This window comes from Muscardinus avellanarius, assembly GCF_963383645.1.
Source record: "Muscardinus avellanarius genome assembly, contig: SCAFFOLD_46, whole genome shotgun sequence".
NCBI classification, from domain to species: Eukaryota; Metazoa; Chordata; class Mammalia; order Rodentia; family Gliridae; genus Muscardinus; species Muscardinus avellanarius.
The window spans coordinates 37,308-63,403 of NW_027664364.1; the positions used below are offsets into that span (position 1 = coordinate 37,308).

Consider the following 26,096-nt stretch of genomic DNA (forward strand, 5'->3'; position numbering starts at 1 on the left):
ACACCAGGTCCTGCCTAGGATTCTGGCTACTTCTTTTGGGGAGGTTCACACTCAAGGAAATCACTTGCCCAGCAGCTGGGGGACAGGAATACAAAGGACCCTAGGATCTTCCATGAGACCTCACAAAGCCAAGCAGGGACAAGTTCAGCCCTACTCCGCACTTTCTGGGACTCCCAAGGGCTTGAACCTGGCATCTCCTCTGCCCCAAGGACTGGAGCAAGAGCGAAGCCTAGAGGAAGAAGCCCGCCCACCCGCCCCCTCGGCCACCACAGACTTTCCTCTTGGTGTCAATTTCCCCAGCTGCCCAGTGGTTTCATCCACTCCCGCGAAAGGGTAAAGCTGGCGGTGACTCGGCCCAGCTCCCCACCACCGTCCCCCAGCAGAGCCACAGTGAAGGGTTCACACCCCGAGGACAACGTACTCTTTATTGATTAAAAATGAAGAAAACATGCAGTAAAATACAAAGTCAGAGGGGAGCTGGGTATTTTACATCCTCCATAATCCAGCGTGTCACAGGAGCCTCCAATTATTGATACACCATTATTTTATTCTCCAGAATATTAAATAGTATCAGCTGGCTCTAAGATTGGCTCGAAACTTTGGCAAACCCCCCAAATGAATCCACTAGTAACCGAGAAAGACCCTCCGTCTCACAACAGCATTGGCACGTATCAGCTTGTGCGCCGAGACCCGGTGGCCCTGGTGACGCGCTCCCTCCCCGGCAGCCTCCGCTTGCCTGGCCTCTCAGCACACCGCACAGCGGCAGAGGGATTCCCCACAGTCAGGCAGGGTCAGTGCCTCTGCCCGGGGCGTGGTGATGTGTCCAGCTCCCAGCCAGGCAGACGAGCGCAGAGAGCGCACAGCGAGGGGGCTCCTGACACCTGCACAGGGATGGCTCCTCAGAGCAGCTAGTGTCAGGACTCCTCTCTCCACACCCCGTCTCCACCTCCCTGACCTGTGACGCAGCCCCCCCCCAAAAAAAAAGACAGAGAGCAGCTCAGTCCCGTCCCAGCAAGCTGGCGGTCTCTTCTCTCCTGCTCAGCAGGCTCCCTCGCACCCCTCCTGCTGGGGCCTAGGACTTTGGTATGCGATCCAGGCCACTCTCCTCCCAACCCTAGGCCAGATCCATGTTCCCTTCCTCCCAACTTCCACCCCTTTGCCAACATGCCTTTGCCCCAGAGCAGGCGAAGAACGCCAGGACTAAAACGGCAGCCTCAGAATGAAGAGTGGCGCGCCGGGTCTTGGGAGAGCATTCAGGTGTGTTCCCAGAGCGCCAGGTCAGGAGGCCGCCGGCAGACGGCAAGGCTGGAGCGGGTTGGCGGTCCTGGGGCCAACTCGCCCTTCCCGCGGGCCCAGGGCCCTCTGTGTGTCTATTTAAGGCCAGACTGATTATCCCATTCATATATAAAACTTGGGAACTTGGCAGAGTCACTAGCATAGACAAAAGCTGACTATGAGATAGTAGGAAAAAAGAACTCCACCCCCTGGTTCTTCACATGTTGCATTTTGAGTGCTTCTTTAAACCTAAAGAATAATTGATATAATTTCTGTAGAAAATCAAATGAACACTGTCTACTCATAAAACGTAAAGGCCACGCACATGTGGTTTTGCTCTCTGTCGTGAGCCAGGCTCAGCGCAGCGGAGCCCCCAGCCAGTGCAGGAGGGCAGAGGGCAGAGGGCGGAGGGCGGAGGGCAGAGGGCGGGCCTCCTTTATTGCTGTGGACACCGCAGTCTGCTCGCCCACTGCTGCAGGACGCAGGCCCGCAGCACTGGTGTCCATAGTAGAGCTTGAGGAGCTTTCTGTCTCAAATTTAATATTTTTAAATTTGAAAATAAATTATTTCCCCAATGATATAGGTTACAAATTTTTGTCCCAAAACCTCCTCTGGCAAAATTAACTTTCATAAGCTTTACTGGATGTTCTCTGCAAACACAGTCCAAAGTCCCACCGGGAGGGCTCTGGCTGGAGCCTGACAGTCGGAGGCTCTGCACCAGCGGGAGTTAAGGCTGGCAACCCTTTCTGGAGGGAGCACTGAAGAAGGGTGCCTGAGAGCAGCTTGAGCAGACACTTAGACACGCCACAAGCACAGGAACACGCAGGTGCCTCGTCCGAGGCTGTGCTTTTTCCTAACGAAGGTTGCTAGAATTCACATCAGGTACAAAGAAAAAAACACTAATTAAATTCTCTGGGCTCCAGCTGAACAATCAACTTTAATTGCTACTTCAGTGGTAGAGCTATCCCAAGCTGCCCACGTCCTGGTGGGGGCGCGGCTCCTCCCCGGGCCGTCTCTGGAGTAAGGCAAGAATGAGCGGGCGAGTGCCCTGGCCTGGCCCGGGGCACACGGCCGCTTCGCTTCCCGGATGGCAGAAGACGGAAGGCGGGCGGCAGCTTTACTAAGGGAGCATTGAGGGGATGCGGCCACGGGGATCCAACTTCACGTCCCTGTGGGAAAATGGGGATGACGGCAGGAAGAACGTAGAGAACTGTAAAGCTCCTGGAGGGTGTGCTGCCAGGCTCTTTGGCAGTAGTGGGTCAGGCTGATAGAAGCAATGGAGACACACGTGCGGCATCTCCTGAGGCGCCTCTTCAGAGCGGTGGCTTAGCTGATGCTGAGCTGGGCGAATCCTATCAGTTTGCCGTCATCGGGAATATCCGAGCCTTCGACACCAGATGCCTGGGAACCAACAAAATGACAAGCTGCAGCCACTCACAAACAACTGCAGGTAGCAATCCCAGCTGCCCGGGGAGGCAGGCGAGGGTGGCGGGCCTCGGGCGCAGACAGGAGGCTGAAGGAAGGATGGGGACTGGATAAAGACTGAAGCCGGCTGGCTCCGCATCTCCCTGGGACAAGCAGAGGGCCTGGGGCCAGAGGCTCTGGGGAGGGTGGCCACTGGGAGACGCCAGCCCAGGCCCCGGGAGGCTAAATGAACACAATCCACGATGCTTTAACACACTCCTCATCCAGGAGACAGGAAGGCTGGTCTGTGGAGGCTGCGAGTGCGCAAATGCGGAGCTGTCTCTGTGAGTATGCGGTACTGGGCGCGAACCCAGGGGCCTCCTACTGCCATGCCACACCCCCAGAGTCCTTTTTTTACTTTTTTTGAAACAGGGTTTCACTAGGTTGCTAAGGCTGTCCTTAAACCTAAGACCCTCCTGCCTTAGTCTCCCAAGTACTGGGACTATGGGCATGAGCCACCACACCCAGTGAAAAGATGCTTAATAAGAAAAAGGGGGTACCAGTTTGAAAGTGACAGATCGATTTGACTGAGGTTCCTCCACAATCTTCTGCAAATTAGCTGCCACTGTAATGACACAAACAGAGAAGGTGGCAAATAAGAAGCTACATGAACTCACTTTCAACCTTGTTTTTATTTATTTATTTTTTTGTTTTTGCTCTTTGGTGGTACTGGGGGTGGAACCTAGGGGCTTTCTACCTCCGGGCTATACTCCCAGACCCATTTTATATTTTATTTGGAAACAGGGTCTCACTAAGTTGCTGAGAACCTCACTAAGTAGCTGAGGCTGGCTTCGAACCTGTGCGATCCTCCTGTCTCAGCCTCCCAAGCGCTAGGATTACAAGCGTGCGCCACCACGCCCGGCTTCAACCTTGTTTTTAAAACATACATGGTGGGCGAGTTTTATACAATCAAAATGGAAGATTTAAGAGATCAACCAGCAAAAAAATCAAATAATCAATTAAAAAATAAAGGTATTTGAAACTTATGTCTGAGCTATATAATGTAAATCTTGACTCACTGGTGAATCACTTTCTTTAAGATGCATTTATTTGCCTAGGAAAGAGTCAGGACAGGGGTATGATTTGCCTGTGAATGGGCCAGAAGCGGGGCCAACAGCATGGCCTGGCGCCTGCAGACTAAGAACGGCTTTAAATGGCAGGCCGCTCGGGGCTGCCAGCGGGGACGCCAGCGGGGACGGGCTACTATCTGGCCTTTGGCAGGAAAGGCTGCCGCCTGCCCTACCCGATGCTCTCTCCTGTCCGCAATGCTTCTCCCGTCCCTCCTTGCTTCTTCTAGAACAAAATCTCTACCATCTGAGGGCCTCTGCCCCACGAAGCCCAGACATACCAAAATAGGTTAGAAATGGCCGAGCTTCTGCTAAGTGGTGACTGCTGCCATCTTTCCTATGAGTGTCCTGGTGACCTGGGCGTGCGCCGAGGTCACGAAGCAAACCCATAGCAGGATAGAGCTGGGCGCTTGGGGGAGTCAGGATCATCCCTGGGTACCTGTCACTTCGGCCAAGGCCGTCAGACCTGCTCAGTGGTTCTGCGGGTGCTGGGTAAGCAGAGACGGGCAGAGCACGTGCGCTTACCTATTACCAAGTCCCTTCCGTCCACCAGGCCGGCAGAAATGAGCTCCTGCGAGACGCCCTCCGCTGTGTCTGCAAGACAAAGGAGGAGGAGCTCACTCCTCACGTGGTGGCAGCACCGCCAGACCCAAGCAGCCGGCTACTAAGCCCACAGCACCCACAAGGCAGGTGGGGCCCGCCCCTGCTGACGAGCATCGCAGTGAGGGACTCCAGCGGGTCTGGGGCGGGGCCGACCGCACAGCAGCCAAGGCAGAGGGCGCTGGCTGGGCCGGAAGACCGCCGACAGGGCCCGGCAGGAGATGCTATTTTTGAGAATAACCCAGACCTGAACTCTCTGAACTCTGAGACGCGAGAGTGGATGTGGAGCAGCTGCAGCACTAGAAGGTCTAGTATATAAACTGGAGATGACACTGCGATCTCTTCTCTGGGGACCAGATCTCAAGCTCTTTGCTAAAACCCTTTCTTTTTCACTGTGGCAGCTTTTCTTCTTGCGTAAGCATTCCAGGTGGTACAATCTGAGCAATGGGTGCAAACAAGCTAAACACATGAGGACAGACCATCCCCAATGAATTTCATTTTCCATGGACCCTGGTGCTGGTTCTCAAGGGCTGGACAAGACCTCTGGAGGAGCCAGAGACCAACAGGGCGACGGTGTGCACACATCCCCACAGCGGAGTGGCAATTCTAATGAATTCCTCAAGGTCGAGTTTGCAGGGCTCTAGAGTACCACAGCTGCACCTGTCCATCTGAACCGGCCCTTATGGCCAGCTGTGGATTCTAAGACAGCAGGAAAAGAACTGTGGGACAAAAGGTCAGGGATCTGCTGGCTACTCTCCAAAGCAGAACCCTGGGTAACAAGGCGAAAAAAAAAAAAAAAAAAAAAAAAAAAACAAGCCTTGTTCCAGGGTAAAGTTCACAGTCAGAAATAGCACACAGCACGGCTGGCAGGAGGCAGCCGGTGGCTGCACTTCCTTGCACTGTCATATAAACAGCGTGTTCAGTGATAAGAGAACTCTGGACTCGGCACACTCGTGTGAACTCCAGCACCTCCCCACTCCTGCTGCCCACTCGAGAAGCTGCTCAGACTCTAACCCTCGATTTCACCATCTGCTAAATGGGGACGGTAAGTTTCCTTATGGGGCTGCGGTGAGACCTTTGAGGTGACCCTAGCACGCTGCCGCCCGTGGTAAGCAATATTCATTACTGTTTGTACTGCCAAAGTACTTTTCCCAAAGGAGTTTGGCGGCAAGTAAGCTGGCTTTTATTTTATTCATGTGTCCCCCAACACCTAAGCCAGGACATTCTTATCCTTTCTAAGTAAAGCACACCCTCAAGACAAAGACTGCACTTCTGACGGCAGCAAGCCCGCAGCTGGCTCACAGTCAGCCTTCTGACGTCTCACCTCTCCCAGGAGTAAATTCAAATCGGATATCGTTCAGTTCTTTTTTGGAATTCCTACAAAAGAAAACCGAATGACTTTAGTCAGAATTTCTGAATCTATGCACAAGAGCCTGCCAATATAATGAGGAAGTCGTGCCTCGAGAGGACTGTCCCGTTCCCACAGTCCGCAGGGCGTGTGCGAGCATGCTGACACCTCCCAGAGTTACTAACAAGCCGTCCTATAAGCCTCGGCTCACGTCTCAGGTTGGCCAATATAAAAGCCTTGTAGCGCCAGGCGTACACTTGGGAGGCTGAGACAGGAGGATCGTGCGAGTTCAAAGCCAGCCTCGGCTACTTAGTGAGGTTCTCAGCAACTTAGTGAGACTCTGTGTCCAAATAAATTATAAAATAAGTCTGGGAGTATAATTCAGAGGTAAAAAGCGTCTGGGTTCCACCCCTAGTACCACAAAACATAAAATAAAAGCCTCGTGGCTTCAAGAAGACCCTCTTGCCCAATGGCGGCCTTCTCCCACTAAGAGGCCACGAGTCTGAGCGAGCCGCAGAGCTCACATGGTCCCACGCCGTGAGAGGTAGGACCTTGAGGAGGCGCGAGGTGGCGAGGGCACTGCCCTGCGTGCCGGCGAGCGCTGTTCCGGTGGCAGCGGGTCCCTTATCAGGAGGGTGGGTGTGTCGTGAGAACGAGGCGCCCCTGCTGGAGCCCTGCCCGCCCTTCTGTCCAGGGTGAGGCAGCACGAAGGTCTCTCCAGGTGCCAGGCGTGGGCCCCTCAGTCCAGCACCGGCCTCGGAGTCAAAGGAAATCAGTCTGCGCTCTACAAACCACCCACCCCACTGCTGCTGCTGAGGCAACCGCAAACACACTCGGACAGAAGAGCATATAAAGTAAAAAGAAAACCCTGTACAAGCACAGGGAGGGGATGAAAGCGACACGGTGCCTGTGCGCCGGTCCCGCGCCCACGACAGCGGGTGATTGGGCGGGCAGCCCAGAGAACACAGCGCACGGCACCCTTAGCGCCAAGGGCTCCTGAGGTGAGCACGTGAGGTTAGGATGGCCAGGGGACTGCAGAGGCAGCATGCAGGCGGGACGTGGTAGACGGCAGGGCAGGAGAAGGGATCAGGCCCACACTCAATAGGAGACCTGCTAACTGGCCGCAGCACTTCAGCTGAGACTGCTGAGGTGTGCTTAGGGTTCACTGCGCCACACATCAGGGTAGCCCCGTTTTGGGCGCTAGTGGGCGTTCTGTGGCTGAAGGTGGAGAAATTAGAGCACTCGGTCCAAAAGCACACACGGCCGAGCACTTACCACCCAAACGCACTTCATCTACCCATGGTGGAGGGCTCAGAGCCTCCTGAGAGCGCCCTGGAGGAGCCCATGAAACTGCTGAATGTAGCTTGCCCCGGCCTCCTTCCTGGCAGAGCCTCTGCCCCCACCGGCCCGCGCCACCTCGCGTGGGTGCCAGCGCAGGATCGGCACGTGCGACCCGCTGCTAGCCGGGGCTGCGGGCACGGCGGCTGTTTTCTCTTATCTCTCATTCTTTTTCTTTTTTTGTGGTACTGGAGATGGAACCCAGGGACATTCTACCTCCAAGCTTCATGTCCAGCCTTATTTTTCAGTCTTTATTTTGAAACAGGGTCCCACCAATTTGCAGAAGGCCTCACTAAGTAGCCGAGGCTGGCTGTGAACCTGCAATCCTTCTGCCTCAGCCTCCCAAGTAGTGGAATTACAAGTGTGCCTCACCACGCCCGGCTCTTTCTCTCTTTTCTTGGTACCCTTCCACAGTGTATCAGAGTGCCATACATAGTTTGTGTTTAATCCATAACTGTTTAGTTTATTCTTTCTGTAAGGTGAAAAAAACCCACTAAAATAGAAACGTTCTACAAGACAAATAAGAAAAGGCTGGAGGTTTAGCAGAGAGGCAGAATGCCCACGGAACATCCTTCAATTCCCAGGACCCACCCCACCCCACCCCACCCCCCACACACACAAAGCTCTGTACGAGCTTAGTGACTTAACTGGAATACATTATTTATTTTTTGTAGTCCTGAGGGTTGAATCCGGTGGCATCCTACCTCTGAGCTACAACCCCAGCTCTATTTTATTTTCTTATCGTGAAACAGGGTCTCGCTAACTACAGAGGGCCTTGATAACTTGCCAAGCCTGGCTAGGAACCTGAGATCCTTCTGTCTCAGCCTCTGAAGTACTGGGATTATGGGCATACACCACCACGCCCAGCTTTCATCTTTATTTGACAGATCACAATCACAAACTACTCCCCTTGACCTGGCTGACCCAGAGTCTATGATGCCTATTTTGTCATATTACAAGACGAACCTTCAGATAAATCAACTAGTACACTCCCTATATATACTGCTTCACAATTACAGAGCACGCTTTCTAACCCAAACTATGCTGTAAGCTCACACTCTTGTCACTATAAACAGGGAGACAAGCCAGGTGTGGTGGCGCACACTTGTGATCCCAGCATTCAGGAGGCCGAGACAGGAAGATCGCGGTTTGTAGCCAGCCTCAGCTACCACTTAGTGAGGCCCTTCATAACTCAGTGAAACCCTGTTTCAAAATACAGAATAAAAAAATAGGTCTGGGGGTGGAGCTCAGAGGTAGAATGCCCCTAGGTTCCACCCTCAGTACCACAAAGAATGAAAAAAAAAGGGGAAAAGGGAGACAACTAGAAGGACATGTGCATCTGTTGGTCGCAGCACCTGCTAACGGCCTCATTTCTCAAGAAAATAACACACCTGCAGACAAACCCCAACTGACGCGAGGGGCGGGGAGCCGACCACCCATCCTCCAGCTGCTCTCAGGGAGGGCTGTGGAAGCATCTACGGAGAACGCACAGAGCGGGAACGTCCGCTTACCTCAAGCGCAGCACTAGGCTGAGTGGAACCTTGGGGTCTTGTGCGCCTGCTCCTGAAGGCAGAGCCTGGAATGCACCGAGAGCACAGTCAACGCGGGGCACAGCGCGCAGGCAACGGGCATCTGCGGAGGCGCAGCCACTTGGCCTGAGCCCCTTCCTCTCCATGAGAGGCCGTCCTACGCCCAAGACAGTTCCATCCCCAGTACCGCAAAAAAAAAAAACCCACGAAAAACAGAAAGCAACGTACAGCCATCTCTTGCTTCCTGGAAGACAAACATTCTATTTATTTGTACAGTCATTCTAATCTTCAAATCTGTTTTCTCAAGAAACCGTATTTTCTCCCGTATGATGGGAGAATGGAACGCTGGAGGAATGAAAGGGTTAACTGTGAGTGCCCAGCACACCTGTCTTCAAAGGCGACACGTGAGGCTGCAAAGGAAAACCCACAACCTCCAGTTCTTTTCACCTCAAATGTTAGACTCCTAGTGATAGACAGTCGGACCCCGAAACGTCCCCGTACCATACATATCCTGCGGTCATGTGGTGCGCGCAGCCCGAGGTTCCTCGGGGATCCCAGGAGTCGCCCTGAGAAACGTGGTCACAGGGCGCCTTTCAGCACACGGGGAAATGAATTCATGTGTGCTTGACTTACAGATTGGAGTTTTAACAAAATTGACAGATATCTTAAAATGAGTAAATCAGGGAAACCACAGACTGGAGAAAGTACGAATCAATGATACAGGTGCAAATGAGGAAGGAGAGCAGCGGCTCAGCCTCGGGCTGGGCGGCGGCGGCGGCACTCAGGAGGCAGCACAACGCCGGATGCAGCGCTGCTAAACCAGCCAAAGCACCCTCAGGTCTGGAACGCTTCCATTAGCAACTTATTTTGTTGCTTAAAAATCGTGTGGAGATGCCGGGTGTGGTGGCGCACGCTTGTGATCCCCGCGCTTGGGAGGCCGAGACAGGAGGATCGCACGGGTTCGAAGCCAGCCTCGGCTACTTAGTGAGGCTCTCAGCAACTTAGTGAGACCCTGTCTCCAAATAAAATATAAAATGGGTCTGGGAGGATAGCCTGGAGGTAGAAAGCCCCTGGGTTCCACCCCCAGTACCAAAAAACAACAAAACGTGTGATCCTTGTAAAACTCTTACCTACAACATTTAAAACTGCGAGACAGCATCTGTAACTTGTTTCCACATCTCTGAACACACCAACCAGTTTTCCATGCTAACATCTGCCCTCGCCTGCCCACAAGCGGCTGCCCACACACCCGCGTTACCTGCGCTGCCTTGGCTGGCTCTGCAGGGGGTGGGAGAGAGGCTTCTGTTGGCTGCGTAGGCATCTGCCCAGCTGGCTGAGGTAGGTGAGCCGAAATCTGTTCTGGAACTTGGAGTAAAGTACCCATGGGGTCAGTTGTTGAAAAGAGCTACAATAAAGCCAGACAACAGTGCACTTAGCTTGAGTGGAAAGGGAGGCGGGTCAACTGACAGCCGGGGGAGCCTTACAGGGTGACATTTCATTTTTTTCTTTTTGTGGTACTGGGGATGGAACCCGGGGCATTCTAATTCTACCTCTGAGCGACACCCCCAGCCCTAATTTTTTATTCTTTGTTTTTGAAAGAGAGTCTCACTGAGTTGCAAAAGGCCTAAGTAGCTGAGGCTGTCCACAAATGGCAATCCTCCAGTCTCCACCTCCTGAATGCTGGGATTACAAGCGCACGCCATGCCCAGCCCAGGGTGAAATTTCAAGGTCGTTTTTTGGTCATATACTGGCTTACTGCCACTTCTCTGAATACATATATCAAATAGAAATCAGATATTTCTAGGCTTTTTAGTTTTTAACAACTGTAAAAGGAATAACTTACATCTCTTTAAATGAGTCCATTTTAAGTATATGATTTAATGGTTTTTGTACAATTTATAGAACTGTACAACCAGCAGGCCGAAGGAACGGAGTGCAGGGCCTCGCGCGGGGACTTGTGGGTGCAGCCACAGCTCACATCAGCCAAAGGGGTAGCGAGGGGAGCTCCCCGACCAGTGACCGACAGAGACCTGGATGTATATGTGTGTACACATATAAAGTGAAATACTATTTGGCCTTAAAAATGGAAAGACATTTTGACAATATGGATAAACTCTCAAGACACTGTGCTCGGTGAAATATACTAGTCAGAAAAGGACAAATACTGTTTGCGTCTACATATATGAAGTACACAGAGTAGTCAAATTTAGAAACAGAGAGAGTAGAGGGTGGTTGCCGAGAATTAAAAGTGGGGGAAAAAGCCGGGAGTGGTGGCACACGAACTTGCAATCCCAGCATTCGGGACGCTGAGGCAGGAGGATCGCGGTTCGTGGACAGCTCAGCTACTCAGTGAGGCCCTTTGCAACTCAGTGAGACCCTGTTTCAAAATGAAGGATAAAAAATAGGACTGGGGGTGTAGCTCAGAGGTAGAATGCCCCTGGGTTCCATCCCCAGTACTGAAAAAAAATTTTTTTAAAAAGGAGTGGAGAAAAAAACAGAATTACTATTCAATGAGGAGAGTTTCAGTTTGGAAGGATGAAAAAATTCTTAATATAACATGGTGATCACTGCACTACGGTATGAATGTACTAAGTGCCACTGTCCTGAAGATGATTTAAATGGTCAGGGTTATATTATATGAGCTTTATCATAAGTAAATTAAAAACAATGTAAGCATGGTGGTCCAGACCTGTAATCCCAGTACTTGGGAGACTGAGACAGGAGGATTGCAGGTTCACAGCCAGTCAGTCTCAGCAACTGAGACACTGTTTTCAAATTAATTAATTAATTTTTTTTTTTTTTAAAGAGCCGGGTGTGGTGGCATGCACTTCTAATCCCAGCATTGGGAGGCTGAGACAGGAGGATCGTGGTTCGAGGACAGCCTCAGCTACTACTTAGGCCCTTTGCAATTCAGTGAGAGACTGTTTAAAAATAAAGAATAAAAAATAGGGCTGGGGGTAGAGCTCGGAGGTGGAATGCCCCTGGGTTCCATCTCTAGAACCAAATGAATGAATGAATGAATGAATGAATGAATGAATAAATAAATAAGACTAGGGATGCAGTTCATTATAGAACGCCTCTGGGTTTAACCCCAGTACCAAAGCAGAGTAGTGAGCATGAGAATATGAGCATGTGAAAATTCACATGGAGGTACTATCTAGGCAAAGGCACGGAAGTCTAAAACAAAATGTTCTCACTCAGTTTTGTGTGGGGGTGCACCCTTGCAATCCCAGTTACTTGGGAGGCTGAGACAGGAGGATCACAGGTTAGAGGACAGCCTCAGTAAGTAGTGAGACCCCAATGTTTCAAAGTCAAAATAAAAAATAGGGCTGGAGGTATAGCTCAGAGGTAGAATGCCCTTGAGTTCAATCCCCAATACCACAATAAATAATAAACAACAAATAAATAACAAATAAAAGAATAAAATAGGGTGGGAGTGTAGCTCAGAGGCAGAACACCCCTGGGTTCTATCCCCTGCATCACCCACACATACAAAAAGTTCTCAATTTCTGATCAATGTAGTCAGGGTAGGCAAAATTCAAAAGGCCAAGCCTAAAATGTCAGTGGATTAAAATCCGAGTCACTTCGTGCACAGCTGAGCGTGACGAGCAGGGTCGGGGATGCAGGCCACTGTGGTCGGCTAGGAGACGAGCCCCAGTGACTCTTCCTTCTGCTAACACACAATGGCCGAGAGAACCAACACGGCCGTGTGTAATTTTTCAAGGGCAGGAAAATGCAGCTGTAGTGGTGTACCTAGAGAGAAGCCAAGTAGGAGTGACAGCAGCTCTGCTACACGCTGCCGACTAGTGGCCTGTCCAGATATTGAGGGACAGAATTTGTTTTCAGTCTCAAACAATAGTGCTATGTAGACAAGTCATATACGTAATCATGGACACTAATTGTGTGCTGTGCACATAAGAGTGAAAACGTTCTTCACTAGCCAGTGGCTCACGTGCCTTCACAACGAGCACTGAGCCCGGCTGGAAGCTGCCGCGAGCTGCGGGACAGACTGGCCTGGGCGGCAACTGCGGGAGTGAGGTCGGCAAAGCAGCGGCAGGGCTTCCCAGAAAACACAACATGCTGACAGGAGAAAAGGCCGAGAAAAACATAAAAATGAAAGGTAGCACACTGACAAGTTCCTGCAGAGGTTAAGGCAAAACTCCGCTTTCTGCTTTAGGCAGCCCAAGCCAAAATAGCAAGTTATCAAGTTAAGCGAAGAAGGAAGATTTGAGGCCTTAAACCAACTTTTAAAACCTGGCGGATAGGAAAGTCTCGTTCCCATTTAGGCACACACACAAAAAAGGTCCTTAACATCTAAACCAGAAACATGTACACTTTACTACAGCCCCAATAATCCCAACTACTTACCTCAGAATTTGATAATGATTCTTTCACTCGAGGAGACTGAAAGAAAGACAAAATAAGTGGCCGTTAACTAAGGCTCTGGTGGTCCACAGTCAGCGCTGAGTAACTGCAAGTAATGCAGAGTGCAAGGCAGCCCCACTGCATTCTGACTCACAAGTGAACCCACAAGGAACTCTAGCAAAAATACCATAAGAATACAAAGTTTTCTGAAAAAAAGGAAAGTGCCAGGACGGCCTGTACTGAAGACATCTGTGTGCATGCTGCACGTAACACTTCACAGCTCCGGCGTACTCGGCAAAGACGATGGCGCTGTCAGGGTTCCCGTGCCACAGTCAGGCAGGGTTCTTTCTACTGTCATGAATGCAACAAGTCCTAAAGTCCTAGACTAAACCTACACCTTCCAGCTCATTATCCGCACCTTCTCGAGCACAGTACTTCTGATGGTGAGCTTTAACAGAGAAAACCTAGAACCAAAATGGAAGAGCTCTGAGGTGAAAGTTGCATTTCAAGAGTCTGCTACCAAGAAAGTCGGCTGGGGTGTAGAATTGTGATTACAAGACGCTTGGAAGGCATGGCCAGGGCACCAGACAGCGGGAGCTGGACGGCAGGATCCCAGACGCAGACGGAGGCAGTTCCGGTCTGCTTCTACAGAATGGTGGGGTGGCGACAGCTCACAATAAGCTACTGTGTATTTTATGCATAACTAGAAGAAGAGAGCTTGAAGGCTCTGGACACAGGAAACGATGAGGACAAAGCAGCATTAGTTTGATTGGTACACACAGTTCACGTACTGAAATACTGCGATCCTCCTGTCTCAGCCTCCTGAATGCTGGGATTACAAGCATGTGCCACCACGCCCAGCTTTAAATATGTGCATACATATTTAAATCATGTGTTTCTTACACCATTTGAGAAAAAACTGCAAATATCCTGGTTGCTTACCATTTAATGGTATGTGTATTTCCTAAGAACAGAGATATTTTCTTACATAACTCCACACTATAGTCAAACTTCAGTAAGTTTAACAGTAATAGAACAATTTTATATAACTTACTGTCCATAATCCAAGAGTCAACTGACCCCTGAATTCCGTATGGCCTCCTGTTTTTCCTCCAGAGTAGGACACAATCTAGGGTCATGTATTAGTTATGTTGTCATGTCTCTAGATTTTCAAAATCTTCAACATCAACATGTTTTAGGTACTGGAAACTGAACCCAGGCATTGTACCTCTGAGCTACACTGTCAGTCCTATTTTATAAATAGGGATCCCAGGGGCATTCTACCTCTGAGCTACACCCCCAGCCCTATTTTTTATTCTTTATTTTGAAGCAGGGTCTCACTGAGTTGCAAAGAGCCTCACTAAGTCTCTGAGGATGTGAGGCTGTCACGAACCCAGATCCTCCTATCTCAAGCCTCCCAAATGCTGGGATTACAGCGTGCGCCACCACGCCCGGCTGCTGCTGGTCTTGCTAAATTGCCACAGCCAGTCTCCAACCTGCAATCCTTCTGTCTCAGCCTTCAAGTACAGTACTGGGATTACAGGTGTGCTCTACCTATGCTAAAAGGATAAAAGGCCAGACATAATGGTGCAAGCCTGTAATCCCAGTACTCAGGAGGCTAAGACAGGAATATCATAGGTTCAAAGCCAGCCTTAGCAACTTAGCAGGACCCTATTTCTGAATAAAAAAATAAAATAGGGCTGGGGGTATATATTGGAGGTAAAATACCCCTGGGTTCTATCCCCAGTACTCCCCCGACACACACAAAGGAATCACAGACTTCGAGGATGAAGATTTCTACTGGTAGGTCTTTGATTTCATACTATTCTCTTCTGCAGTATCTACGTGGCCATTAATTCAGTATATTTTTCACGTCAGATGTATTTTTCATCCTTGATTGGGGTTCTTTTCATATATGCTCTAAATACCATCATATTCAGATAATGTGCCAGCCCAGTTTTCCATACAGAACTAAGTGGGTCCTACTAACAGGCTGTTCAAAGGGCTTCTGTCAGTAACACTTGCGCTCTGTTGGAGTGCACAAGCCGCACAGCAGCACGAAGTCCAAGCCGGCGCGCAGTCCGACCACACTTACCCTGAGCTGTGAAATGGCCGCTTTCCCTTCCTCGCTTTCTTCATCAAACTCGTCATCGCTCCACTCCCAGCCGCCGTCCTCGGTCTTATGAAGACGGCCACTGGAGCCTGGCACTCGCCGAACCTGCTCGTCGGGAAGAGATGCAGATGCCAGCAGTGTTTATGGTCACTAGCTAGAAAACGCCACCAAACCTCCGGCTGCGCCAACGCCTCAGCCGCTGAGTGGATAATGACCACCCTCAAAAGAAGTGCGCCATCAAGTGCAGGCCCGCCAGCCCCTCTAGTCACAGGCCACACTAGGGCTGGCATCTAGGGCTCTGCGCCCAGAGCCAGACAACAGAAAAACGTCCTCGGCACCGGTCAAACCTGACTAATGTTTTAATGTACTGAGACACTTAAGAAAAATACACAAGTTTTAAATATTTAAGACAAAGAACCTTTTTCTTTTTAAAAGTTTTCAATCAATTATACTTGCACTTGGTTTCAAGAGGACTAGAGCTATGCATGTTTTGCTAAGAAAGGCAGTGAAGTCCTAACCTGTCTCCTACCCACAGACAACTGCTTTCAAGAATCATTTAGGCTTATTCTTTTGGAATTTACAGTCACCCCTCTAATGTTGCACAGCATTACTTGCTTGTTTTAGGAATTGCCTAGGACCTTCCTGCTGTGGATGAGCCTCCATCACCACACCTGGTCAGCCCGCGTGGGCGCACAAGCGCTGCTCCCCTCCCCGCGGAGCCGGCTGAGTGTCACACAGGGGAGTTGCTGCCCCTGCCCTCTCAGCGGGCGGAGCTCCTCTTGAAGAAGCCTCCTCCAGCCTGGGCAGCGTGGCCATGCTCCAGAGGACGGCGCTTCCGGGCCACACCGCTGCCTGCTTCTGGCCGAGCGCTTCCTCTACCGCTAGCACCGTACATTTAGTGAGGCCAGGCTCTGCCAAATGTCTCCCGATCACACCCCCACATTTCACTCATGATTTGGTTCATGGGGGAAGAGGCCTGAAATCATTTTTGTTCATTATTTTTCAGGTAACTGTTCCACTGCAATTTGGTTGACAGGGATGCCCTACCTCCTAGCTACACCCCCAGCCCTATTTAAGTTTTCTTTCTTTTTTTGGGGGGGATACTGAGGATGGAAGCCAGGGACATTCTACCTCTGAGCTACTCTCCCAGCCCTATATTTTATCCTTTATTTTAAAACAGGGTCTTACTAAGTTGCAAAGGGTCTCACTAAGTAACTGAGGCTGTCGGCAAACCATGATCCTCCTGTCTCAGCCTCCCAAATGCTGGGATTACAAGCGTGTGCCACCACACCTAGCTTTTTATTTATTTATTTATTTATTTATTTATTTATTTATTTATTTATTTTTTGGTGAAACTGGGGGCTTGAACCCAGAAGCATTCTACCTCTGAGCTCCAGCCCCAGCCCTATTTTACTTTTTATCTTGAAACAGGGTCTTACTAGATAGATGGCAGTCTCACTACTTGCTGATGCTGCCCTTGAACCTGCGCTTCTCCTGTCTGTCTGCCAAGTTCTAGGATGACAAGCCTGCACTGCCACACCCACCTGGCCCTTCCTCCTGGCCTTGGAAGGCTTCTGACCTGTCACAGGAATGTACATTAATACTATTAATGTGCATTAATAATAATATTTTTTGTTTGTTGTTCTGGGTACTCAGGTTCTTTGCACTTGGAAACATAACCATCAGTTGTGGACATTTTAAAAATTATTTCATTATTTTTTTCTTTTATTTTTCAGTTTTCCTTTTTCCGATCTCTTTTTACTCAAACATTGCATCTTTTCTCAAAGGATCCTCCAATGTCTTCCTCTTTTCTGAAATCTACTTCTAGGCTTTTGCTTCTCTTTCCCATAAAATTTCCTCGGTTTTATTGTACAAACTTTGTATTGACTTTTCTTTTCGTTTTTTGTTGGGTTTTTTTGGTAATACTGGATGGAATCTGGCATTCTACCCCTATGCTACACCCTCAGCCCTATTGTTTCTTTATTTTGACACAGGGTCTCACTGAGTTGCAGAGGGCCTTACTAAGTATTAGCTGAGGCTGTGCTCAAAACATGATCCTCTGTATCAGTCTCCTGGATGCTGGGATTACAAGCACGCACCACCATGCCCGGCTGACTTTTTCATCTTTATGTTGTAATTTCTAAGACCTTTTTGTTGGTGGTGGTACCGTTCTTTGAATACTCTTTTTAAAAATAGTTTTACTGACATATAACTCATACACCATACAGCTGAGTCACTGCAAGTATCCAATTCAGTGATTCTTAGTATATTCAGAGCTGTGCAATCCTCACTACAACTACATTCAGAACATTTTCATCACCACCCAAAACACAGCATACCCGTTACTGCTCACTCTCGGAAGGGCCCGTGGTCCTAGGCAACCGCTCCTCTACTTCATGCCTGTTCTGAACTTATCAGAGATGGGATCGTGCAACATATGGTCTTTTGTAACTGGCTTCTTTCACTAGCATGTTTTAAAGATAACATGCAATAGCATGCTATCAGTACAGATGCCCCAAGACTTCTGAAAGAGTTATGTTTCAATAAACCTATTGTAAGTGGAATGCACAGAATCCACCTGACCTAGCTGAACACCAAGGCTCAGCAATCTGTCCACTGTGGAGTCTCAGCAGTTTATTCTCATGACCACATGGCGCCATCCAGCCTCTAGAAAGAGTACAGTCCCACACACTGCTAGCAAGGAATTCCAAAACTGCAGGCCCTTCCACTGAAGCTTGCCACCGCAGTCAGAGTGGAAAACCCTAGTGAGAGCAGCCTAAGGCAGCACCAGCTGTCCTCTACAGGAGGTGCAAGCAGCACTCCAGTGTGGAAACAACTTATTTTGTGTGTCCACTCTCCAGCTGATGGACCTGGAACTGTTCCCAGCTCAAGTGAGGATGAATACAATGCCCAGATGAACTTGTGTGCTGCATGTTTTGTGTACACATGGGTTTGCACTTCTCTTGGCTACTCCGAGGAGTGAAACTGCCGCCTTACCTAACAAGTCTGTTTCAGGACCTGCCAGACTGTTCTCCCAAGGTGCGACATTGTTTAACATTCCCATCGGCAGAGTAACCAGGCTCCAATTTCCCCACATCTTTACCAACTATACTGACGTCTGTCTTCTTGGATGATAGCCACCCATATTAGCAGGTGTGCAGTGGCACCTTGTTAATATTTCAATTTGCATTTCTCTGTGGTAAATGATATGAATATTCCTTTTACATGCTTATGGCCATCTGCATGTCTTCCTTGGAGAGATTGCTACTGAAAGCCTTTGCCAGCTTTTAGGCTGAGTAGCGCTTTACTGTGGCTACAGGAGCTCTCCACTCGCAGCCACCAGCCCACACCAGACTCATAGTTGGTGACCATTTTCTCCCAGTCAGTACACTGCCTTCTCACTTTCTTGATAGTCTCTATTAAAGCACAAATGTTTGTTTTTTTACAAAAGCTGTTAATTTTGATGAAGTCAGTTTATGTACTTTTTCTTCTATTGCTTCTATTTTTGGTGTCATATCTTAGAAAGCTTTGCCCAACTCGAGGTCTCAAAGGTCTAGCTGTAGACACAAGACCCCCTTATCCAGGGGGAATACTTCCAAGACCCCACTGGATTCCTCAAAGTGTGGACAGGACTAACATACCACCTTTTCCTATGCGTGCATGCCTATGGTGAAGTCTAGCTTATGAACTCTGCACAGCAACAAGCTAGCAGCACTGAGAGTAGGTGGCTGCTTTTAAAGTCCCAGGCGATGTGTGTGTGTGTGTGTGTTACTGGGGGTGGAATCCAGGGGCTTTTCTACCTCCAGGCTATACTCCCAGACCTATTTTATACTTTATTTGGAAACAGGGTCTCACTAAGTAGCTGAGGCTGGTTTGAACCTGTGTGATCCTCCTGTCTCAGCCTCCCAAGTGCAGCGATTACAAGTGTGCACCACCATGCCTGGGCTCAGATGATTCTGATGTGTCTGTGGATGACAGCCATGGTAAAGGATCACTCAGCAGGAAGAAAAGTAATAATGAAATGTAAGTGTCTGAGTCTGGAGAAACTAGATATATGTGTAGATACAGAGGTGTATGTAGGGCTGTCTCTAAAGTACATACAAGTTAATTGTGCTACCAGTGCTTAGTAAGAATATCATTTCAAGGTATAGTTTTTAGTTCTTTATTAAGCAAAACCTTCTGAATAATATAATTCCCAAAGAAATGCCTGGAGGAGAATGAGACACTGTCAGAATCATCCTCACTCCCCAGTCACCCCAGCCTAGATTCCATGAATCAGAAGACCTCAGCATCACCCTGAGTCCACCTCAGCAGAAGCCAGGCCTGCCTCGTCCCTCCACACTGAGGAAGTCCGCTTGAGGGCGTGGGAGAGGGAACAAGAGTAGGGCAAGGAACGATTCTGCCCAAATTGGGATTTTTTTTTTTTTTTTTTTTTTTGGTGGTACTGGGATTCCTGGAAACCCTTCTCCCTCCGGGCTATACTCCCAGACCCATTATATATTTTTTAATTGGAAACAGGCTCTCTTAAGCCAGCACAGCTGGCTTCAAACCAGTGTGATCCTCCTGTCTCCGCCTCCCAAGCACGGGGATTACAAGCGTGCGCCACCACGCCCAGCCCAAACTGGGATCTTAATGAATTCTCTAGGTTCAAATTATGACCAAAGTTCTTAGAAATTACATATGCATCAACAAGGTTGTTCTTTTGGTCTTTCAGTAAAAACAACAGGAAGTGTGGAGCTAAAGACAGTCCTGTGATGAAGGACTTACTTCCAAAGCTATAAATAATGTAACGTCACAGCTCAGTCTGGAAGCTGCGGGCGGCGGCTAACGGAGGTTAGAACGAGCTGGCCGGCTGCTGGCTAGCACACCTGTCCATTCTGGTGGCCGGAGCACTACCCTGGAACATAGCAGAGCAACAATGCTGGCTGGCTGAAGGTGCAAAAGAATGCTTCAGAAAGGGCTGAAACAGAGCGACCCTCCTTTCTGTTAACGTTATAGAGCAATTACTTTCAAAAGATAAAAATAACGCAAATCTATACCAAGCATCTGCTACAAAAATGGAATTAAAGCCCCATTTTACCTTTTTAGCTCTTTCAGAAATGGTAGGTGCTCTCTGCAATATTTTTTCTTGAAGAAACTCTTTATTCTGAAGTGGAAAGATAAGTATTTTCTTCTTATAAGTTTTATTGAACCAATAAAATCGACACAAAATGTTGACAATTAACGTGATACAGTAACTATATGACAAAGAAGAAGAAAAAGTTTTGTATTTACTCTGAAGCTTTAGTACATTACTACCATGCTTTTAGAAACTAATACAGGGCTTTAGTGTGCTGCTAAAACCACCATTATCCATGAGAAATTTACTTTATTTTATGTCCTTTGTTGGACCCACATTTCCAATTATAGGAACATATGTTCAGGAAACGAGATATTTACTAATTCAGTAGAAACCTTGAAATGAGAGTTTAACGTTTTTTACACACTATAATGGCAAAAATTAATATTCATTATTGCTGTAATAAGTTTAATTTGAACAAATACATTTACTAAAGTCCAAAGTAAATATCTTAATTATATATAGTGACCTCATGACCTCAGTAATTATTTTATCTGCCATCACCATTCAAATATAATCATCTTAAAATGCAATTTATAAACACGGAACATAAAATGGGTAATTGAGGAGAATGGTATAAAGACATAGAATAAAAACTAGAATTCCCTACCTTTGCTTTCTGGAAAAATTTGTGCCTTAATAGTTCTGCTGCTGTTGGTCTAAAACCAGAAAAGAAAGTGTTGCAGTTAAATTCAAGGGTAATGTGACTTTCCATCTTCAAAAATGAGAAAACGGTTTCTTGAGCACCAAAATAGGAACTCAGTACACATTCCACTTTCCCTACGTGCTGAAAGCAGAAAGTGAGCTGGCCTGAGAGAAGACACTGAGTGCTCAGGACAGAACCTTCCAGCAGGAGGTCCTAACAGGAAGAGCTAGAATGCAGACTCATTAGCAACTGTTGTTTCTGGAAGAATGGTTTGTTAGAGGCTTCCAGTATACTTGCTACTTAATATTATTTCCCAAGAAGCTAAACAAAATCTATCTCATATTTTTAGCAAAGCATAAAATGGAACTAGTCAAGTCATCCACTTTTTGCCAGTGCCTGGGTGAGAGAGTTCAACTTAATTACAGATTCTTAAAATCAGATTTCAGACTCCCCTTTAAAAAACTGAAGCCTTGCCAGGCATAGTGGCTCACACTGTAATCTCAGGACTTGGGAGACTGAAACAGGAGGATCACAGGTTCCAGGCCAGCCTCAGCAACTTAGCAAGACTCTGTTTCAAATTAAAAATAAAATTGAGCTGGGCGTGGTGGCGCATGCTTGTAATCCCCGCACTTGGGAGACGGAGACAGGAGGATCGCGCAGGTTCAATGCCAGCTGTGCTGGCTTAAGAGACCCTGTTTCCAAATAAGAAAAGTATAAAAAATAGGTTTGGGAGTATAGCCCAGAGGTAGAAGGGCTTCCAGGAACCCCAGTACCACCAAAAAATAAAAAATAAAAAAATAAAAATAAAATTGGGCTGGGAGTATAGCTGAGAGGTAGCATGCCCCTCAATTCAATTCCCAGTACCAAAAAACAAAAAAACCCTGAAGTCTCAGGCTGGGGATGTATTCTTGCCTGGCACGCACAAGGCCCTGGGTTCAATCCCCAATACTGGGGACAAAAAAAGATCACCCATGACAAAAAACAAAAAACCCCTGAAGATTCTATAAGTAAAGTACAATCCCCAAATGTACCCCAAACTGAATTGTGGAGGAATAGGTTGGTATTGGAGATTCAATAAAGGAGAACTCTACCTCTGAGATTCATCCGCAGCCCCTTTTGTATTTTTTCTTTTGAAACAGAGTCTCACAAAGTTACTGAGGCTGTCCTCAAACCTGCAATCCTCCTATCTCAGCCTTCCAAGTACTGGGACTATAGGTCACCACGCCTGGCTCTGAAACTGAATTTTTAGTTTAACTGTGCATGATCATTCTGCAGAACTTTTTGGTAAATTCAGCATTACCAACTTTACAAGCTTTTATTTTGCCTAATACTTACCGTACAATTCTGCACAACCACAATCTCCCTATGGCTCAGTATTACCTAGCAAGGGCTAAGAGCAGCAGGATTTTTTGTTTTTGTAGCGCAGGCCTTGAACCCAGAGTCTCCCACTTGCTAGGCAAGTGCCCTGCCTCTGCGTTATGACACCAGCCTGAGCAGCAGTTCTAAACACTGCAGTGAGTTAGAATATCTGGGAGATGTTTAGAAATCCCAATGACCAGGCTGGCCCTCCCCAACTAAAGCAGAATTATGTTAGAGAAAAACACAAACAACAGATTTTAAATTTCCCCAGCTAATTCCAATGTGCATTCAAGCTTCAGAGGACTATTATGACAATGAAGAGAAGCCGGCCCAGTGGTGCACATCTGTAATCCCCGCCACCCGAGAGGCCGAGGCAGGAAGATCACAAATCCAAGGACAGTCTGCGCAACTTAGCAAAATCCTGCTTCAAAATAAATAAATAAATAAAAAGGGTTGGGGACACAGCTCGTGGTAGAGTACCTCTGATCTAATCCTCAATAACGCCAATAAAAACAAACAAACAACAGCAACAGAAAAAAAAAAAACAGGCAGAACTAGGGACATAGCTTAGTGGTAGAGTGCTTGCCTACTACCATGGGAGGCCATGGGTTCAATCCCCGGTACTGCCAAAAAAATAATGAAAATGTTAAGAAAGCAAATAAAGGTGAACTTAGACATTATTATTCTTTTTTTTTTCTTCACTCCATCAAGATTTCAATGTTTCAGCAATTTATTGGTCCAACAAAGCTTCTTACTCTTCATCTTTTAGGTTTTAATAATTTCCTTTTTATTGGTGGTCCTAGGGATTGAATCCAGGGACATTCTACCTCCAAGCTATTCCCCTAGCCCTACTTTTTAACTTTTATTTTGAAACAGGGCCTCACTAGGTTGAAGAGCGTCTCACTACTTCCTGAGGCTGTCCTCGAACCTGTGATCCTCCTGTTTCAGCCTCTCAAGTATTGGGATTATGAGCGTGCGCCACCACGCCTGGCTTCCTTCTTTCTCAAGTTCAGCTTCTGCAAGAGTTAATTGATAGGAGGTGAGTGGAAAACAATACTTAGGTGAAGACACCCTAACTGCGTGCTTGCTCTGGAGTGCGAGCTTGATGGGGAGTTCTGGGCCGGCAGGCACCTCCCGCTGCGTTGCTGAGCTACAGGCTCTCTGGACTGTGGCTATGCGAGGTGCTTGTCAGCCTAAACGCTGCCCTCTGCGGGCTGAAACGTCTGCGCCGAGCCGAAATATAAATTGCTTCACAACATGTGCACACGAGGGAAGAGGTTAAGTGCCTGGAATTCAGGAAGAATGGTTCTTTTTTTTTTTTTTTGTGGTACTGGGGGTGGAACCCAGAGGCTTTCTACCTCCAGGCTATACTCCCAGACCCTTTTTTTTTTTTTTTAATATATTTTATTTGGAAACAGGATCTAAGTTGCTGAGAGCCTCACTAAGTAGCTGAGGCTGGCTTCGAACCTGTGCAATGCTCCTGTCTTAGCCTCCCAAGCGCCGGGATTACAAGAGTGAGCCACCACGCCCGGCTGAAGGAAGGATGGTTCTTTAATCTCAAAATACAGGTATCCAATCTGTAAAGCTCTCCACCATTATTTCTTTGAATACTGCTTGCCCTACCTTCTCTCTGCCTTTCCTGGCAAGTCGATACATGTGGATGTGTATATGAATATGTACATATTTGTGTGTCTATGCGTGTTCAGGCTGAGCATTCCTAACCAAAACTTCCCAAATCTGAGATGCTCCACAGTCCAAAACTTTTTGAATGCCAACAGGATGACAAGTAGAAAATGTCACACCAGGAACTTGACTTCACGCACAAGATTAACCATATTGCACAAAATTACCTTCAGACTAAGTGTGTATGTTGCAGGGGAACGAGAACGAGCCTTGTGTTTAGACTCGGGTCCCCATCCTAACACCTTTATATGTAAATAGTTCAAAATCTAAAAAATCTGGAACCAAAACACTGTCAAACAGAAGTAAGAGTGCTGCCCTCAGGGGCCACTGTGAGGATGGGTAAGACGGCATGTGCTGAGTGTGTGTAATGGTGCCTGGGACTCGCTACAGCAATAAACACTTGTCTTTCTTTTTTAAATGGTTCTTTCATTTAACTAGTACATTGAGAGATTTTGTGTTTATCTTAGAATGTCCTAAACAAAGTTTAATTTTGGATTATAAACTGGAATTGATTTTCTACATTTCCTGGTGTGTGTGTGTGTGTGTGTGTGTGTGTGTGTGTGTGTGTGTTTCTATCTCTGAGGTATCCCCAGCTCTATTTTTATTTTCATGTTGAAACAGGGTCTTGCTGGGTTAATGAGAGTCTCACTGCTTGCTGAGGATGTCTTCGAACCTGCAATCCTCCTGTCTCATCCTCCCAAATACTGGGATTATAGGCATGTGCTGCCACACCTGTTTTTTTTTTTTTTTTAACTATTTAAAGAAATGATTCTTAAAGAAGAGTCACAAAGAGAGTACACCATTCCTAATTGAAGCTTTGCAGTTTCTATTAATGTTAACACTTTACATGACTATGCTATAGTTATCAAGAAATCAACTAGAATATTAACGCTGATAAAATACTCCACTCTATTCAGATTTCTCCCGTTTTCCGCAGGGTGCCTGCTGCACTCAGTCTCCCCAACCTGTGACAGATTCTCAGCCTCTCCTTCCCTTGGTATTCTGAAAAGCACTGGTTAGGGCTTGTCTGGTGGAACTGGGTGAGGAGCACTTCAGAAGTGAGGCCGCCCTTAGAGGCATCAGTCAGGAGGTCCGTGACTTCACTGCATTTTGTTAATGTGACTTGTTAATGTTGTTGATGGCACAGCGGAAGCACCTATCAGCTTCCTTTCCTGTGAAGCTGAGATCATTCCTTTTTCATACTCAACTCCTCAGAAGCCGTCACAGCTGGCCCATGCTCAGAGCTCCATTAGTCTGGCCTTTTAATTACTCTATTTTCATTTCTAACAATACTGTGTCAGTCATGCGTATGGTCTCTTCCCATGACTTTGATTTCTTTTAAGACTTTAATTTCTTTAAATAGATTATTTTGTAGTCTTTTTCACTATCACTACTTTATCTAAATTTCTTGGAGAACTAATCCTTCAACGTATGTCTGCCAACTTCAGCTCGTAGTATATTGTTTTACTGTGAGTACTGTAATTTTGGACTGCGATCATATCTTCAGTGGAAATCACAGAGCCTGGAATTTAAATTGCTCTTCCAGTGTATTTCTGCCACTGCTTCAGCCAAAAATAAAACTGGTTTGGCAACATTTTTTTTTTAACTTTCTAGTCCCGTGGGTTCCTGGACAACACAGGTAATAAAAATTTAGACTCTCAACCTGGGGAATGCAAGGTCAAAGGGCTCGATTACTCCGGAGGATTTCTCTCTGCTCTTGGTGACTGTGATGGACAGTTTCATACTAATTAGGTCTATTCTTTTACTAAGGATGTAGACTTCTGAAGGTCTTAGCTTAAGCAGAATCTTAAGAGTCCCATCTCAGTAGGCCCAAGATGTCAACTCTGGTCATAATTTGGGGCTTAGAAATCCAACTAGTGAGCTGTTAGAATGAGCAGCACACCACTGAAGGTGACCACTAGACTAGTTCATGATTACTTTTTCTTCTCTTAATTTTTGGTTTCCTCATTATTTCTGGCATCCAAGGATCTTTAAGTTTAATAGCTTTTTTTTTGTTGTTTTGGAGGTACTAGGGATTGAACCAAGGGCCATTCTGCCTCTGAGCTATACCCCCAGCCCCTTTTATTATTTGAAAACAGGGTCTCACTAAAGTCGCTGACAGCCTCCCTAAATTGCTGAAGCTGGCTTAGAACTTGTGATCCTCTGGTCTCAACCTCCCCAGTTCTGGGA

The 26,096-nt window shown here is 47.5% G+C and overlaps 1 protein-coding gene across 1 annotated transcript in view; it reads right to left on the reverse strand.

Annotated features, from left to right (window-relative positions):
• Positions 1-2,601: 2,601 nt before the first annotated feature.
• The window catches only part of OXSR1 (oxidative stress responsive kinase 1), a gene marked incomplete at both ends in the record, with an annotated part of 62,434 nt that continues 38,939 nt past the window's right edge, over positions 2,602-26,096 (reverse strand). Inside the window, 10 exons of the mRNA XM_080720103.1 lie at positions 2,602-2,676; positions 3,240-3,304; positions 4,332-4,400; positions 5,731-5,783; positions 8,604-8,668; positions 9,880-10,026; positions 12,990-13,025; positions 15,082-15,204; positions 20,180-20,245; positions 20,829-20,877. Coding sequence (XP_080576229.1) covers positions 2,602-2,676; positions 3,240-3,304; positions 4,332-4,400; positions 5,731-5,783; positions 8,604-8,668; positions 9,880-10,026; positions 12,990-13,025; positions 15,082-15,204; positions 20,180-20,245; positions 20,829-20,877 — 748 coding nt within the window. The remainder of the gene's footprint in view (positions 2,677-3,239; positions 3,305-4,331; positions 4,401-5,730; positions 5,784-8,603; positions 8,669-9,879; positions 10,027-12,989; positions 13,026-15,081; positions 15,205-20,179; positions 20,246-20,828; positions 20,878-26,096) is intronic.